Below are 15,154 nucleotides of genomic sequence, written 5' to 3' on the forward strand. Positions count from 1 at the left end.
ATGTGTTCTACTGAAGAAACAAAGTCACCTACATCTTGGATGCCCTGGGGGTAAGCAGATAAACATCAAATTTTCATTTTTGGGTGAACTATCGCTTTAAGAACGTGGATTTGTGCTACATCGGTGCCTGCAACATCTTCATAAACAGACAAAACTTACTACAGAACTGTCAAGGGTTATTTAACCATAATCATGAGTTTTGCATAATAGACATGTCCCGTGCACTTTAGTGCCCATTGAATGGAACATATACACTCCTTTCGAACAGGAATCATGGCGGAATATCCTGTGATGTCCACTTCACAGGGCACTTACAGTCGAATGGAACAAAAAACCTCTGAAGCGAAGAAACATACAAAATGTGCAGAGCGGGGGGTGACTAAGACCAGGATTAAGAACCGCTGCCATACATTATGGAGACCAAATGCCCCCATAAGTATAGTAATACCAGTACATTTTGACCTTGTGGGGATATTTTTTAGGTCCCCATGGGGAAACAAGCTTATAATTCATACAGAATGGAACTGTTTTGTAAATCTAAAAATGTTTTTATTTTTATCTAGCGATTTTTAACTTCAACTTCAACTTTTTTTTAAACATTATATATTTTACACAATATACATGTAGGCATAGCCTGTTTGTTTACATTTAGTGTATTTATTTTCATAGCCTTCAATATGCACATTGTTTGTTGGACAACACTGGCAGGATGTGAAATAACATTTCTGTTAATAAATAAAGAAAATAAAATTTGGCTTTTTATCCAAATAGAAAATTATAGAAAATACACAGATATACATTGCATATGATTTTATTTATTTGTTTGTTTTAGATGACATAACCATTCACAATTAACTTCATATTCTGACAAAATAGAACTTTATTGCTAGTATTTCACTGAAGTAGGTTTGTAGTGTCATGGCTCATCAGGCAGTTGCAACAAACCTCTTTCGTTAAAGGGATACTCAAAAATGAAGATTCACTTATCTGTACTCACCCTCATGTCGCTCCAAATCCATAAGGCTTTCATTCATCTTCAAAACACAGAATAAGTTATTTTGGTAACACTTTCTATGAAGCCCATATTTATAATACATTATAAGAGTATTCTTAAGGCATTATAATGAATGCATAATGCATTATAAAAACCCTTATAATATGTTATATCTTATGAATAAAATGTAACCTAACATATAAACATTGCTTTTTTTTTTTTTTCAGATGAAATTATTAACTAGCTCACATCAAAATTAATATTAGCCTCACAGGGAACACTCGAATAACACTCCACACCTAACCACTTAAAATATGTAGTAAGATACTTTGCAGATCTTAAATAAACAATGTCAAGATATATTGTTACAGGGCGAACAAGACGTGAGATGTGCGGATCCATATGCAAGGCTTTATTAAAGGGTGTGGTCATGAAACAGGCATGGGTCAAACAATGGCAAACAGGTATATTAAGGGCAAGACAGAAGAGTAATCCAAAACGGGCGTGGTTGATCAGCGGCTAACAATATCCAGAAGGCTAAACACGAGGGGTTATCCAATAACACGAGCTAGAGTCCAGGCGAGGTGCAAACACAGTTCGAAACAGCAGGCAAAGGGTTAATCCAAGAGAAACAGGCAATAATCAGGTAACACGGGAAAGCAGGCAAGACAAGACTATGACTAGACTATGGAAACTAGAACTAAATACTTAAACAAGGACAGGGAACTGGCTCCGTAAAGTAGCTATCGCTAGGTGAGTGATATGCGCTTACAATACTCGGCCCTGAATGGTTGTTTGAGTGAGTGTTATAGTGAATATGTGATTGGTTACAGCTGTGTGCAATCAGTGCTGTGTGCAATCAGTGCAATGGATGATGGGATATGTAGTCCGGGTCCCGGCGAGGTGCAAACACAGTCCGAAACAGCAGGCAAAGGGTTAATCCAAGATAAACAGGCAATAATCAGGTAACAAGGGAAAGCAGGCAAGGCAAGACAAGGCTATGACTAGGAAGTAAGGACTAGGAACTAAGGACTAGGAACTAGGGCAGGAAACTGGCTCCGTAATGTGCTACCACTAGGAGAGCGATAAACGCAAACAATACTCGGTGTTGAATGGTGGTGTGAGACTGATTTATATAGTGTGTGTTATTGGTAGCAGCTGGGTGTGATTGGTTTTAGATGAGCTTGTGATTAGTGCAATGGAGCATGGGAAATGTAGTCCAGGGTGATGTGTAACAGTTTGTTTAGTGCGAGAGTCAATGTAACGGTGACCTCTGGTGGCAATCGAACGGAAGTCCATGGACAGGATTCGTGACATATATAGTCCATTATAAATGTAAAAATAGATTTTATATGGTGTTCATTGTGTGTTATAAATAATCATAATCTTAAAACATAACCACAAATGCATAAGCATTATAATGTATTATAATTGTTGTTATGATTATTTATAAGATGATATAACATATTATAAGGTCTTTTATAATGCATTATGCATTCATTATAATGCCCTAAGAATACCCTTATAATGTGTTATAAATATGGGCTTCATAGAAAGTGTTAACGTTATTTTTAATGAAACTTGAGAGATTTCTGTCCCTATATTCAAAGGTCATGCAGCCAAAACTTTGACATTTCAAAAATTTTACAAAAAATATAACATTTAGCAACATTTCTAAAGTGAAAAAAAAGGCTGTTTTGCAAATATTGGAAATTGGAACACGCCAAAAAGCTGGTACATTTCAGAAGCCCCTTTTCAAAAACTTGTGAAAGCATCTTTTGTTACCGGCAGTTAAGTTTTTGGTTGATTTGTGTTCCTCTTTTTCACCCATCTGTATCTTCTCATGCCTTTCAATAAACCCTGTTGAGATCACTGCTGCGCTCGTCTCTCCATGATAGAAGACCAGACAATCATCACTATGTGCACAACAACGTCTTTCACTGCAGCAGCTTTGTCAAACTCTCGCTGCTCCACTGCATTCTAAAGCCAAAATGTGACCACTTTCTCATCTACCTCACATCCATCTCCCTTGCTGCACCACAGTTCTACGCCAGGTCACTCCAGTCCCCTAATCGGGAGTGACAGAGAATTGCAGTAACTTTCTCCTTCACTGTTTGCTCCAGTTAAAGATGCAGTAACAGTGCTTTCCCATGGTTTGAGACAAAATTGTGTTTGTCATCTCTCTGCTCTCTGGAAGTACTCTGCAGTTGAACCATCTACAAACCAGACCCGGTCACCCAATTACTCACGCAGCCAGGCAATCTGAATAACTGTACCGTCTGTGTCAAGGAAATTCCTCTATAACTGACTATGCGCTGCACTTCTGGACCTTCTGAACCGGTACTGGAGCCCTCTCTCTGGCTGTATCTCACCACCCACAATGATGTTATGGGCTGGAGCAATTCATTCAACTGTGTTTCATCTGTGCCTCCCATCGCAAAGCAGTCACCAACTTGACAGCCCAGCAGTCACCGCCCATGGCTTGCTCATCACACCCTCCAGAGCCTTTCGAGGAGCCTAAGCAGATGAATTCCTTCTGACTCTCCCAAGCCAAATGACAACAGAAAATTGTAAATAGACTGCCTTTATTGTATCACCACACTGCTCTGATCAATCTGCACATTGGATGCCTTCACTCTGAAACCATCACCTTCCTGATTCTGGAGGGCTCAACATCAGATATCATCCTAGGAAGTCTCTGACTCCCATGGAGGAGTGTGTAAAGGAACTCTAACAGGGTTACATCCACTCTTCAACTTTCCCTGCCTATTCCATTTTCCTCTGTTTGGCTTGAGGCCATACATTGACTACTGCACCCTCAATGACATCACCATCAAATTCTGATATCGTCTTCCCCTGGTCCTGGCAATCCTGAAACAGCTGCAAGGAGCATTGGTGTTCACCAAGCTGGACCTATGTAGCACTTACAACCTCGTTCAGATCCAGAAGGGAGGCAAGTGTAAGACGGCATTTGTCACTCCCACCGACCACTATGAACATTGAATAATGACGTGTGGCTTGGCCAACTCTACCTCCATGTTCCAAGGCTTCATGAATGAGGTATTCCAGGAGTATCTTCATTACTTCATCATCATCATCATCTGTATCAATGATATCCTTGGCTACTCCAAGAATGAGGCTCCGAAAATTGCTACCATTTAACTCTTGTACTGGAAAAACTCTGCAAACACTGTCTGGGTTGAGAAAGTGTGAGTTCCATCGGCCTTCAGGCCAGTTTTTTCAGATATAACCTCAGCTTCAGAGTGCAGATGGGCCGGGAAGGTCTCCACCGACCAGTCCTGGCCATTTTCATCCTCTATCAAGGAACTACAACACTTGTGTTTGTATAATCTCATCTGCCAATAAACCCTGTTGAGTTCACTCTGTCTGTGTCCATATCTCTGTGACAGGTGGTTTGAAATACCATTACATATATGGGAAAGGATTCAAGGATGCAATACAAGAAAATGCAAAGGAAAGCCTGCAAAGGACACCCCGGCAAAATTTTGAAAAATGAAAAGAAAAATTTTTGCCTGGTATACTATCAAATACATGTTCATTATGCAATTATAAACCAGCACTGAAAATACTATTACTGTTTGCAGGCCATTGGAGCGAACTGTTACTCTTCACAAGGACATGAACGGGCAGCTCGGCTTTCTTTTTAAAAAGGGTCGAATCACCTCAATAGTAAAAGACAGCTCAGCTGCACGTAACGGCCTCCTTACTGATCATCAGATCTGTGAGATCAATGGTCAGAATATAATCGGACTGAAGGTAAATGACATCAGTATTTTGCATTTGTTGGTTTTCCTTCTTTCTCTTTTGCTGTCTCTCTTAAATCACACCATGGCCCTGTAAAGCACTTGATTTCAATTTAAGATACTTTCTTCTCTTTTCATCTCTTTGATTAGGACTCCCAAATCACAGACATTCTTAATTCCAGCAGAGGAGTTGTCACGGTAACTGTGATGCCAGTGGTCATCTTTGAACACATGATGAAAAGGTATGGAAAATAAACCGCGGGCGGACAAAACCCAATGTCAATCAGCAGTCTATTCATGCAACTTTACTGAAAGTATCTTTTTTTTCCCTTCTTTTATTGCGTCTCACAAATGTATTCTTAACATTATTATTCTCGCTGCAGGATGTCCAGCAGTATTGTAAAGTCACTAATGGACCATTCTATTCCTGAGGTGTGAGATCGTTTGGATCAAACTGTACAGCTGAGGATGATTTGGCCACAGCTTTTGGAGGGCTCACATTTTGTTTGGAGCACAAGTTTAGTTGTGTGTCCACAATCATGTGATTTTAAGTATGTTTATGTACGTTTAAGTTATTGTCGGGCAACAAAAGACAAAGCAAGGATAACACGAGAGATATTTGTTTCAGTTTTTCCTTTAAATTAATAGTGTACCCAAAAATGACAAGTTCTGTAATCATTTACTTACCTTTATGTTGTTCCAAACCCATATGCCTTTCTGACGTATCACACAAAAGAAAATGTTAGGCCATATGCAAAATGTTCACACTGCTCTTTTCCTTACACTGAAAGTGGGGTTGGATGCTTTTGAACCTAAAAAGTAAAGGAAACCATGAAAGTAAAGTAATTTATTCAACTTACTGTGCTATATTCTAACTCATATGAAGGCAAATATAGTGTGGAACACATTAGAATGTAAGTCATTATGCACTGATTAAATTCACTAATCCTCCCCTCTGCCATAGCTGTCAAATGTCATTCACACTTTTGCATATTAAAACTGGTTCATCACGATCAATCATAACACACGCAACAACCTATGCAGTTTGGCATCATTAATGTCAAAGTTGGTGTGACTTGTCTTCACACTTCATAATTATATATACATGAATGCAAATAGGGAGCTGCAGTGGAGAAAATTTTCAGCAAATAACAACTTAAGCATCAGTATGTTTTCTTATTCAAAGCTATTGTTTAGCTTCAGAAGACTTACAGCACACAAGTCATATGGTTTAGTTTTATGACATATTCATAGTGCTTTTTTGACTTGAAGTACTCTGTCCCCATTCATGTCCTCATTTTATTCTGTAGTGTGAATATTCTGATTAGCATCTCCTTAGGTTTAGAATAAGGTTTGGAACAACATAAAGATGAGTAAATGTTGACAAATTTTCATTGTTGGGTGATGCCTTTAATTCATCTCCTTCATCTTTAGATATTTTTTGTTAAGCCTGAAGCTTATTTCAATTTCTCGCAACATAATATCTCACAAAAAAGCATTCTGAATTATCATCAACATGCATTACAGCATGCTGATGCTGTAAATCAGTCATAATGATAATGCTGTTAAAATTACATTCTAAAAGCCATTAAAAAAAAACTATGCACTGCTGAAGATAGTTATGGTATAAAAAAACAGTACAGAATTCAGAGATTAATTATGTGACGACTTTATGTTTAAGAGTTATAATTGCAGAACAGTTTTGTGCCCATGCATTCTTCTTGTTGCTCTTCTTTACATTGTTTATGTTTGTGTGGCCTGTGTGGTTTGGTACTTAAAACAAAAGAGTAGTTTTCTTTCCTCACCAAAACTTTATTTTTTTTCTTGGTGTCTCTGCAGATAGGACTACACCTTTGCAGCACATTGTTTTGCTATCTTGCTATTACATGTTCATCTAAAGCAGGGCTGTCCAAACTCGGTCCTGGAGGGCCGGTGTCCTGAAGAGTTTAGCTCCAACTTGCCTCAACACACCTGCCTTCAAGTTTCTAGTATGCCTAGTAAGAGCTTGATTAGCTGGTTCAGGTGTGTTTAATTGGGGTTGGAGCTAAACTCTTCAGGACACCGGCCCTCCAGGACCGAGTTTGGACACCCCTGATCTAAAGCCTCTTTAGACAGTGTCAGGCTGTGAATTACAACTGAAAAATCTATTATTTTCACTGGTTCCAAATAAAATTATGCATTTTATTTTTAGCAACATATTTTTCTGTCCATAAGTGTAAAAAATAAATAAATAATAATAATAATATAAGATAATTCTATTGTTACATTTATAAAATAATTCGATTTTTAAATTGCTATAGTAATTATAATAGTAATAGTCATTATAAATTCTACCGTTTTAATATAACTCCAAAGACAGCTATAAATTCATAATTTTATAGCTAAACAGTGGCATACAGTCAAAAGCAATACTTATTTGTTGATGCTTATAAAATATGTCTTAACTGTCTTCATGAAACATCTTGCAATTCTGACAAAATATAAAATAGCCAGCTAGATAATGTTGCCTTGGTCATATATTTAAATTAGTGTTCAATACACAAACCACATTTTTAAGGTTGCAAGCCAAGGCATAATATCACATGTAGCTACATGACAAATGAACATAAGACACTAAAAATACAGCACTGACTCCTACTGGGCGAGTGGAATTTCCACAACTGACCCTAGTGTTTCATCAGGCATTCATTACACTAGGGATCTTCAACCTTGCTCCTGAAGAGCAACCTTCTTGCAAACCTCAGACAAAAAAAAAAAAAGGTTTTGGAAAATAAAGCATTGTTTTCTTTTTGTTGTTGTTGTTGTTGTTGTTGTAAGTTAATCATACTGCTAAACTGTGCATAAATGTAAACCACTGAGAAACCACAGACGGTTGTCTGTACTGTTCGGTTGTAAGGCTAGTTAATATAAAGATTTTGAATAAGTATTCTTCAAATTATAATTTTAATGGTATTTCTGTTTCATATCCATCCACACTTACTAGACTGTCTCATTCAAGCGTTAATGCTGAGCATGACTCTAGCCATGCAGCCTTCCGTTTGAGAAGCGCCCATAAAGTATTTTCATGCTGATAAGAGTCCAATGCAACTCGCCATTAAACCCACAGAAGAAGAAGAGCCCAGTGTACAGTAGGTGGCGGTATGTGCTTACGACACCGATCTGCTATTGGACCCGAAGAAGAGGAAGTCGAGCTTTCTGCACAAGTCACAATTAGAAATGCAGAACTTTTAAATCGTGAGATTAACCAGTCATTATCAAGCCTCTTCAAACTTTTCCCCTCTGTTATCATGAAGCAGAAGAAAACGGTTCGCAACCAGGCCAGAAAAGGTAACGTTAATTAAGATTTCGTTTCATACAAGTAAATTGTTCTTTATGTGGGCCCAAATACATAGGTTCAGATGCTTTTTATTACGCAATATTATTTAAATTTCACAATTCAGGTGTTACATTTGATCAAGCAATTTCAGTGTGTTATCCGCGCAGTAGTGAGAGAATGTTTTTCGTACGGAATGGGGTGGATGTTTAATGACAAAGGTTGCAAAGATGAAAGCAGTATACACACCCTTTCTGATACTGTGTAACGTTCTTGTCGGAATTGCATTTCTCTTACCAGAAACTGTGACAGCATTATAGTAGAGCGATGGCATTTGATTGGTAACTTACTTAATATAGGCTATGTAACAGTTACCATACTTTAATGTGGTAATCATTCACTACCATGGCATTTACATGTTACTCCAAAGTACTTCTGTTGTACTAGACTACTTTATTACAAATCCATACGATCTTACCATGGCCTTTAAAAAAAAAAAAAAACCTTGTGGCAAATTTTTTTAGTTAGACATATGCATTATTAATAACGAGTTTAAAATGTTCTGCAGTGATTTTTACTGATTTAAAGATCCTGACAGAGTTTAAGTCAGGCTCCAAGCAGACAGGGCAAGTAGGAGGAATCAAAGCTCCTTATGGGTTGTACGTATCTTCGACTCTGATTGATTTATCATGAAAAAAAGGAAAAGTATATTTATTGTCAGTACGTTTTCATTAACTGTGTTTCCATGCAACCAAAAAGTCCTTTAGTGTCACATTGTTGACTCATTTGGACTGAAAACCCTTATTTTGATTGAGCTTGATTTGAATGAAACTTTCATTAGATTGGAAGGAATGACCTAGGCCTAAAATAATAATATGATCAACAGGGGAAAAAAAAGTAAGCAAAAGTTAAAACATTTAATAAAATAATGAAATTGTGCCATTAATGAACCCCTAAACTGCAGGCATTTAAACAACATGCCTAGCATTGTTTAAATAAAACATAGCTTCTAAAACAGCTTCTGGTTTTCAATTTTGGTCCCGGTGCCCCATCGCTCTGCACATTTTGTATGTCTCTTATCGAACACACCTAATTCAGATCAACATCATCAGTAGGAGAGAGCTGTACATACTGAGTGTGTCAGGCACAGTGGGCCTAAACGTTTAGGCAAATTTAATGCCACTAGACAAAAACACAATCATGACAATAAAGTTGTTAGAAATTAAATAGGTAAAGTACAATAAAATGTCCATGACATTAAGTTTTAAATAGCTGTTTTAAATAGTCACTGTTTTCTTCCATTGTCATGTTTTTCTCTAACCACAACGCCAAAGTGAATCGCTTGAAGGTTTCGGTCTTCTTTCTTCACGAGTCTCTCCCACTCAGAGGCAAATGACAACAGTCCGAATGAACAAAATCAAGTCCCACTCTGCATTTTTTCCTCATTCAAGAATTAATTTCACATAAATGCACAGGGGTTGGACAAAATAACGTGAACACCTGTTAAACAGGCAATATGTCATTATTAAGGTGTTTTAGCACAGTTTGCATTTAATACAGCTTCTAACCTTCTTTGAATAGATTCATACAACTTTTGAGTAGTCTCCAGTTGAATATTGTCTATAAAAACATCTGCCAGTGGCTTCAGGGAGAAACGAAACACAGTATCTTTGATAGCATCATAATACAAGAAATAAGGACACATCTAACGATAGAAACAAAATACTGTATAGTGCAATAATGTGCCATAGACAAATATATGCAGCATTATCCCATAGATTAAACTAGAGTAATGAGTCTACAAATAAAAGACTCATTAAAGGAAGGAAACGGCTTCTCACTCTTATTTTCAAAAGCTTCCCCCAGTTGTTTGATCATATTTAAAGGGATAGTTTACCCAAAAATGAAAATTCTGTCATTAATTACTCACCCTCAAGTCGTTCCAAACCCGTAAGACCTTTGTTTATCTTCAGAACACAAATTAAGATATTTTTGATGCATTCCGAGAGCTCTTTGACCCTCCCATAGACAGCAAGGATACTATCACGATCAAGGTCCAGAAACGTAGTAAGGACATCAGTAGTTCAACCATAATTTTACGAAGCTACAAGAATGCTTTTTGTGCGCAAAGAAAACAAAAATAACAACTTTGTTCAACAGTTCTTCTCCTCCTCATCCAGTCTGCTGTGGCTTGCCTCCCTTTTGGAGAGTATCACGACCATAGACTGTATAAAAACATGGACGTAGTGTCCGTGATGTCACTCGTAGGTTTCTGAAAAGCGTTTTTGAAGCTCAAAGTGGGTGGAGCTGGCCGTCGCCATCTTGGCAGCACGTCACCACGCGTCACTCCTGGATAATCGAAAATGGGCAAAGAGGCGGGAGCTGGTTGCTGAAACCACGCCCACCTAGCTCGACGGCGGTGACAGCAGCGGCAATCCACCTGTCACTCAAGTGGCCACGCCCTTAATTATGCAGAACTTTAAGGCTTAATATAATTTAAACGGATGAGTTATAAAATAATTCTGAAGATGAATGAAGGTCTTACGGGTTTGGAATGACATAAGGGTGAGTAATTAATGACAGAATTTTCATTTTTGGGTGAACTATCCCTTTAAGCCAGGTGACCTAGCCAGGGCAGATGTTCATCTTAATGCTCCAAATGTCCAAGTTTATGATCATGACACTATCTTTCTCACATTTTGGCATTAGTGATTTAACACCAAATGATTTAACTGTTAAGGTTACAGACTGCTAAACAGGCTTACATGATTTGCCTTTTCAGAAGTTTTAGTCACTCATTTCACCTATGGCTTGTACTAAACACTTCTGAACACAACTTACACTACACTAATATACATCCTAGAGCAGTGTTTCCCAACCTTTTTTTTGTCGCGGCACCCTTTGGAAATTTTAACAAACTTGTGGCACCTAACTCATTTTCGGCAGCCGAAATTTCGGTGTATCTCTAATTATTGGCGACATCAGAAATGTATATTATATAATAGATGCTTTTTTGAACATTTTAGCAATTTAAAAATATTAAAAAATGATTTTTTTACACGGCACCCCTGCTCTCGACAGACGGCACCCCGGTTGGGCAACACTGTCCTAGAGAATATAAACAGCCAAAAAAAAGAAAAAATCTATAAATACTGGGTCTTCTAAATACTTCAAATTGGTGTGTTGCTGCATAAATAAATGTCAAGTTAAATAAAATTGCATGGCAACATAACTTCCTCATATCTAAAGCAGCGCAACATGGCGTCGCCCCTTTTGTTGCATGTTCCCGGGGGTGGGGTTTATGTAAATTTCAGTTTTTGTGATGTCACCAACCCGGGAAGTAGCTCATTGTAGTCCCTACCAGCCGTAACTGTAGGCATTAAACTGCCATCATTTTAAAAGACAATATCTCCGTTTGCATTGAACTTTCAGCGTCATAACTTTGCAGATATTGTTTATGCTCAAACAGCAACATTACACACTAACTAAAGTTAAAAAAGTGAAATCACAATCAACCACCCCTTTAATGTTTTTAAACTTTATTAACAATTAAGTGAACCTTGAGTAATATATCAAAATTATTTAAAGAAATAATGTCATGATCCCTTTAAAAGTCAGGTTTAACGAATCTCAAAGTTAATGTAATACATACATTACATACATTATTTGGTTTTGTTAGGTCTGTGTTTTCACTGTTAGAATTTATATATAAAAAAAAATTGAATAGATTTTTTTATTCATTAACATTTGTCTTATATAAAATAAGGTACGTTCTCTATTCTTGCATTATTCAAATGTTTACATCGTTTTGCCCCAGGTAAAAATAGTAAAATGTAAAATTTTAATTCATTTACATTTTGTGCTATGCATCATCATCATCATCATCATCATCATTCTGTACATTTTCAACTCTTATCTTACATTATTTTTACAAGAATGTGCCATAGAAGATTTAGCCTGGTTGTATTTTGGTACTGTCATGATGTTTTTAAGCATTTTGTTACAAAGTGCAGTTTAGGTGTTAATTATTTTAACATTTAAAAAAAAAATCTAATAAAAGTTACAGCTTGGTCTAGTCTTTTTTTCTTAAAGGGGTCATATGATGCAATTTCAAGTTTTCCTTTCTCTTTGGAGTGTTACAAGCTGTTCGTGAATAGATAAGATCCCTGAAGTTGCAAAGACTAAAGTCTCAAAACCAAAGAGATATTCTTTATCAAAGTTAAGGAGGCGGGGCATAGAGGACCTACAATAATGTACCGTATTTGAAAAATAATGTGTTTTTTGAACATTAAAGCATGTCAACATATTCTGTTACACCAAATACACAAAATAATTATCTTTAAAAAAGCATCATATGACCCCTTTAAATGAAACAGTAACGTAGGGAGGCGGGCTCAGTGGAGGGTCAATTGTGTTAGTATGTGTGTGTTAGCTATAACTGTTGTCTCCATATGAGGTCCAAAAGAGGGTGTGTGTACAGCAGCTCTAAAAATACCCAGGAGGCACTGTGCATATATCGTGTTGCAGCTAAACCAGTGAGATGTACTTCATGTGAGCATTGAGCTTTGCTTTTCTTTTGCAGTTTAGTTTGCAAAAACTAGAAACCTCCAAGCATGGGTGAAACCAGTGTAGATGGAGCCAAAATGACAGGTATAGTCTGACATGTTTAGACATTGGCTGTTTTTGCTGGTGCTTTTACTGGTGTGGTGTGAGCAAAACCTATATCTGTCAGATATAGTGTAACGTTTCACATGGGGTTGTTGACCTCAGTGCTGGTTTGAGCATGAAGTCTAAAGTTCATCTTTTTGTGTGTTTGTGTATTGCATTTTTCATAAAGTGTGAGCTTGTTAAATTGTTTATGTCATGCCATTTGTAGTTCATTCATAACATGCCACTGTAGTTTTGGTTGTAACAACTTTTTGTAATTATTTTTACATTTGAATTGTTTTCATTTAACAAATGTATGTTTGATAGTTTGATAATTGGTTGTGTTTTGGACTGACTAATCATTGTGATACTAATTACACTGGCCCTGTCGACCTCGTGAGGTCACACCCACATATATGTAGCCACTCCCCATTCATAGTTTGGGCTGAAAATTAGACCCGTTAAGAGTATGATCACATGTCTGTATGTGCATGTAACATACAGACGACCTTGCCAGTCAAGTGTAATACAATCTGTTATATGATCGTGTTATTTTTTAACCCTTTGTTTTTGCCTCTGTGAGTAAACCATTCCCTGTGGCTTTTTACATTCAACATTTGACCTCATTTCAGGACGTTACAGGTACTTTCATAGAATAAGAAGTGCACAATGCCAGAAGAGCTATTATTACCGAACTGAAAACGCCATAGTGCCAGTAGGGGTGACAAATGTAACAAGATGATATTAAATTGTTAGTTTTGTTAGTTCACTCAAAAATTAACAATGTCATGTACTCACCCTCATGTTGTACCAAACCTATAAAATTAAAGGTGGACCGATATAGTTTTTTTTTTAATGGCCGATGCTGATATGTTACAGAGATGGGTAGATATGTGTATATACATATAGGGGTGGAACGATTCAACTTACTCACAGTTCGGTTTGTATCACAGTTTTAGAGTCAGGGTTTCGGTATAGTTTGGTATGTGCTATGTTTAGGCAAAAACTATACTGTCAAATAAAAATAAAGAAAATAAGAATAATCTATCTAACTACAAGCAACAGCGCAAATAAATACAATAGAGTAAAGATACAAATAAAATAAACAGTGATTTTTGGGTTTTTTTAGGTAGTTCTAACATTAGTTTTTAGGTACAGAAATTTAATAAAGTAATGAAATGTAAAACAGCATTGCATATTTGACTGTATAAATTAAAGATTAATCTTTATTAAAGTTACAAAAGCTATTCAATCAAGAGCAGTGAGTGATTTCTTTGTTGTTGCTGTTTGATTAATATTAAGAAAGTGCTGTCACTTTAAGAGAATGCACTGATCTAGTACAGTACGTTCAGCCGGCTATGTCTGCTATAGGATACTTACCAAGACGGGCATTTTGACATAATTTTTGTGTGAATCTGTCCATTTAAATACAATACTTCAGAGAGAGCTTAATATTTCTGTGCGTTCTGAGGTGCGGGTTTGCGCGCTTCGGATGAGCGCACGCACAAATCTTCTCACTGCGTGTGTGAGCTCGCGTCCTCTGGCTCTTAAATGTATAAACTGGCAAGTAGCAAAGTTTAAATGAGTTTAGCTTAAACACCGATATCAACGTGTGCTGTTCAGATCTCACCTGTGCACGCGCGCTATCAGCACCCGGGTGATGACGGAATAAATGCTCATATTCCAGCATACAGCATTCGCTTCGAACAAGAGTGAATGGTTTGTCCACGTTTTTTTTTTAATCGCTGTTGTTGTAGTGTATTGGGAAGCCAGAATGCGCATCCATCAACAGAAACATATATTAGCCGAACCCTGTTTGTTTTACGTGTTATTTATAGCAAACCATATTACAGATGCGTTGTCAGATTTAAGTTGAACCGCGGTCCTAGCTTTTTTTCTGCGAACCGTTCCACTCCTAATATCCACCCAGCTCAGTAACATATTAGCATAGCACATTTTATTTTTCAAAAATAAAATGATCAAAAACATGAATAAAAAGCAAGTAAACATTGTAACCAACAGTGCACTTAATCAAATGGCCTTTACATATTGAGAATAATATTTTCTCCAATAAAGACCAGGCAACGCTAATTTTACATGTGAATATGACATAGCGTCCAGCTGGATATAGCACAGCATACATGTGTTTTGAGCTTTGAAGCTGACTGCTTGTGCTTAGCTGAACTTTCCTGTCTTCATCCATCAAGCATTAATCAGGGTAGTGCAATATTTACATTTTGGCAGGAGTGAAAATTAGCCTGTGAGGGATAAAATTATTGCATGTTCAACAGGTTGTACTGGTGTGATCACATTGATATGATACCAAAAACTGCTCTTTCTAACCAGCCCCCACATGTCTATTTCACGATGTGGGAAGATTTGCATAACGCCGCCCAAATGTTCACGCAAAGAAAGAAGGCGTAACTTTTATTCTCG

At 37.2% G+C, this 15,154-nt stretch overlaps 2 protein-coding genes across 5 annotated transcripts in view; both read left to right on the forward strand.

Moving 5' to 3' along the window:
- The window catches only part of sdcbp (syndecan binding protein (syntenin)), an 18,836-nt gene extending 13,414 nt beyond the window's left edge, over positions 1 to 5,422 (forward strand). The window contains exons 7-9 of the mRNA XM_016499758.1: positions 4,600 to 4,771; positions 4,909 to 5,000; positions 5,142 to 5,422. Coding sequence (XP_016355244.1) covers positions 4,600 to 4,771; positions 4,909 to 5,000; positions 5,142 to 5,196 — 319 coding nt within the window. The 3' untranslated portion in view covers positions 5,197 to 5,422. The remainder of the gene's footprint in view (positions 1 to 4,599; positions 4,772 to 4,908; positions 5,001 to 5,141) is intronic.
- Positions 5,423 to 7,880: 2,458 nt separating this feature from the next.
- Positions 7,881 to 15,154, forward strand: part of unm_hu7910 (un-named hu7910) — a 70,931-nt gene continuing 63,657 nt past the window's right edge. For 2 of the 4 annotated variants that reach the window (XM_016499751.1, XM_016499752.1), the window contains exon 1: positions 7,881 to 8,085. In XM_016499751.1, coding sequence (XP_016355237.1) covers positions 7,899 to 8,085 — 187 coding nt within the window. In that variant the 5' untranslated portion in view covers positions 7,881 to 7,898. Of the gene's footprint in view, positions 8,086 to 12,587; positions 12,722 to 15,154 lie in introns of those variants that run through there. The other 2 variants (XM_016499750.1, XM_016499749.1) reach the window with 2 other exon arrangements.

Source organism: Sinocyclocheilus anshuiensis, unplaced genomic scaffold, assembly GCF_001515605.1.
Source record: "Sinocyclocheilus anshuiensis isolate Anshui unplaced genomic scaffold, SAMN03320099.WGS_v1.1 scaffold126, whole genome shotgun sequence".
NCBI classification, from domain to species: domain Eukaryota; kingdom Metazoa; phylum Chordata; class Actinopteri; order Cypriniformes; family Cyprinidae; genus Sinocyclocheilus; species Sinocyclocheilus anshuiensis.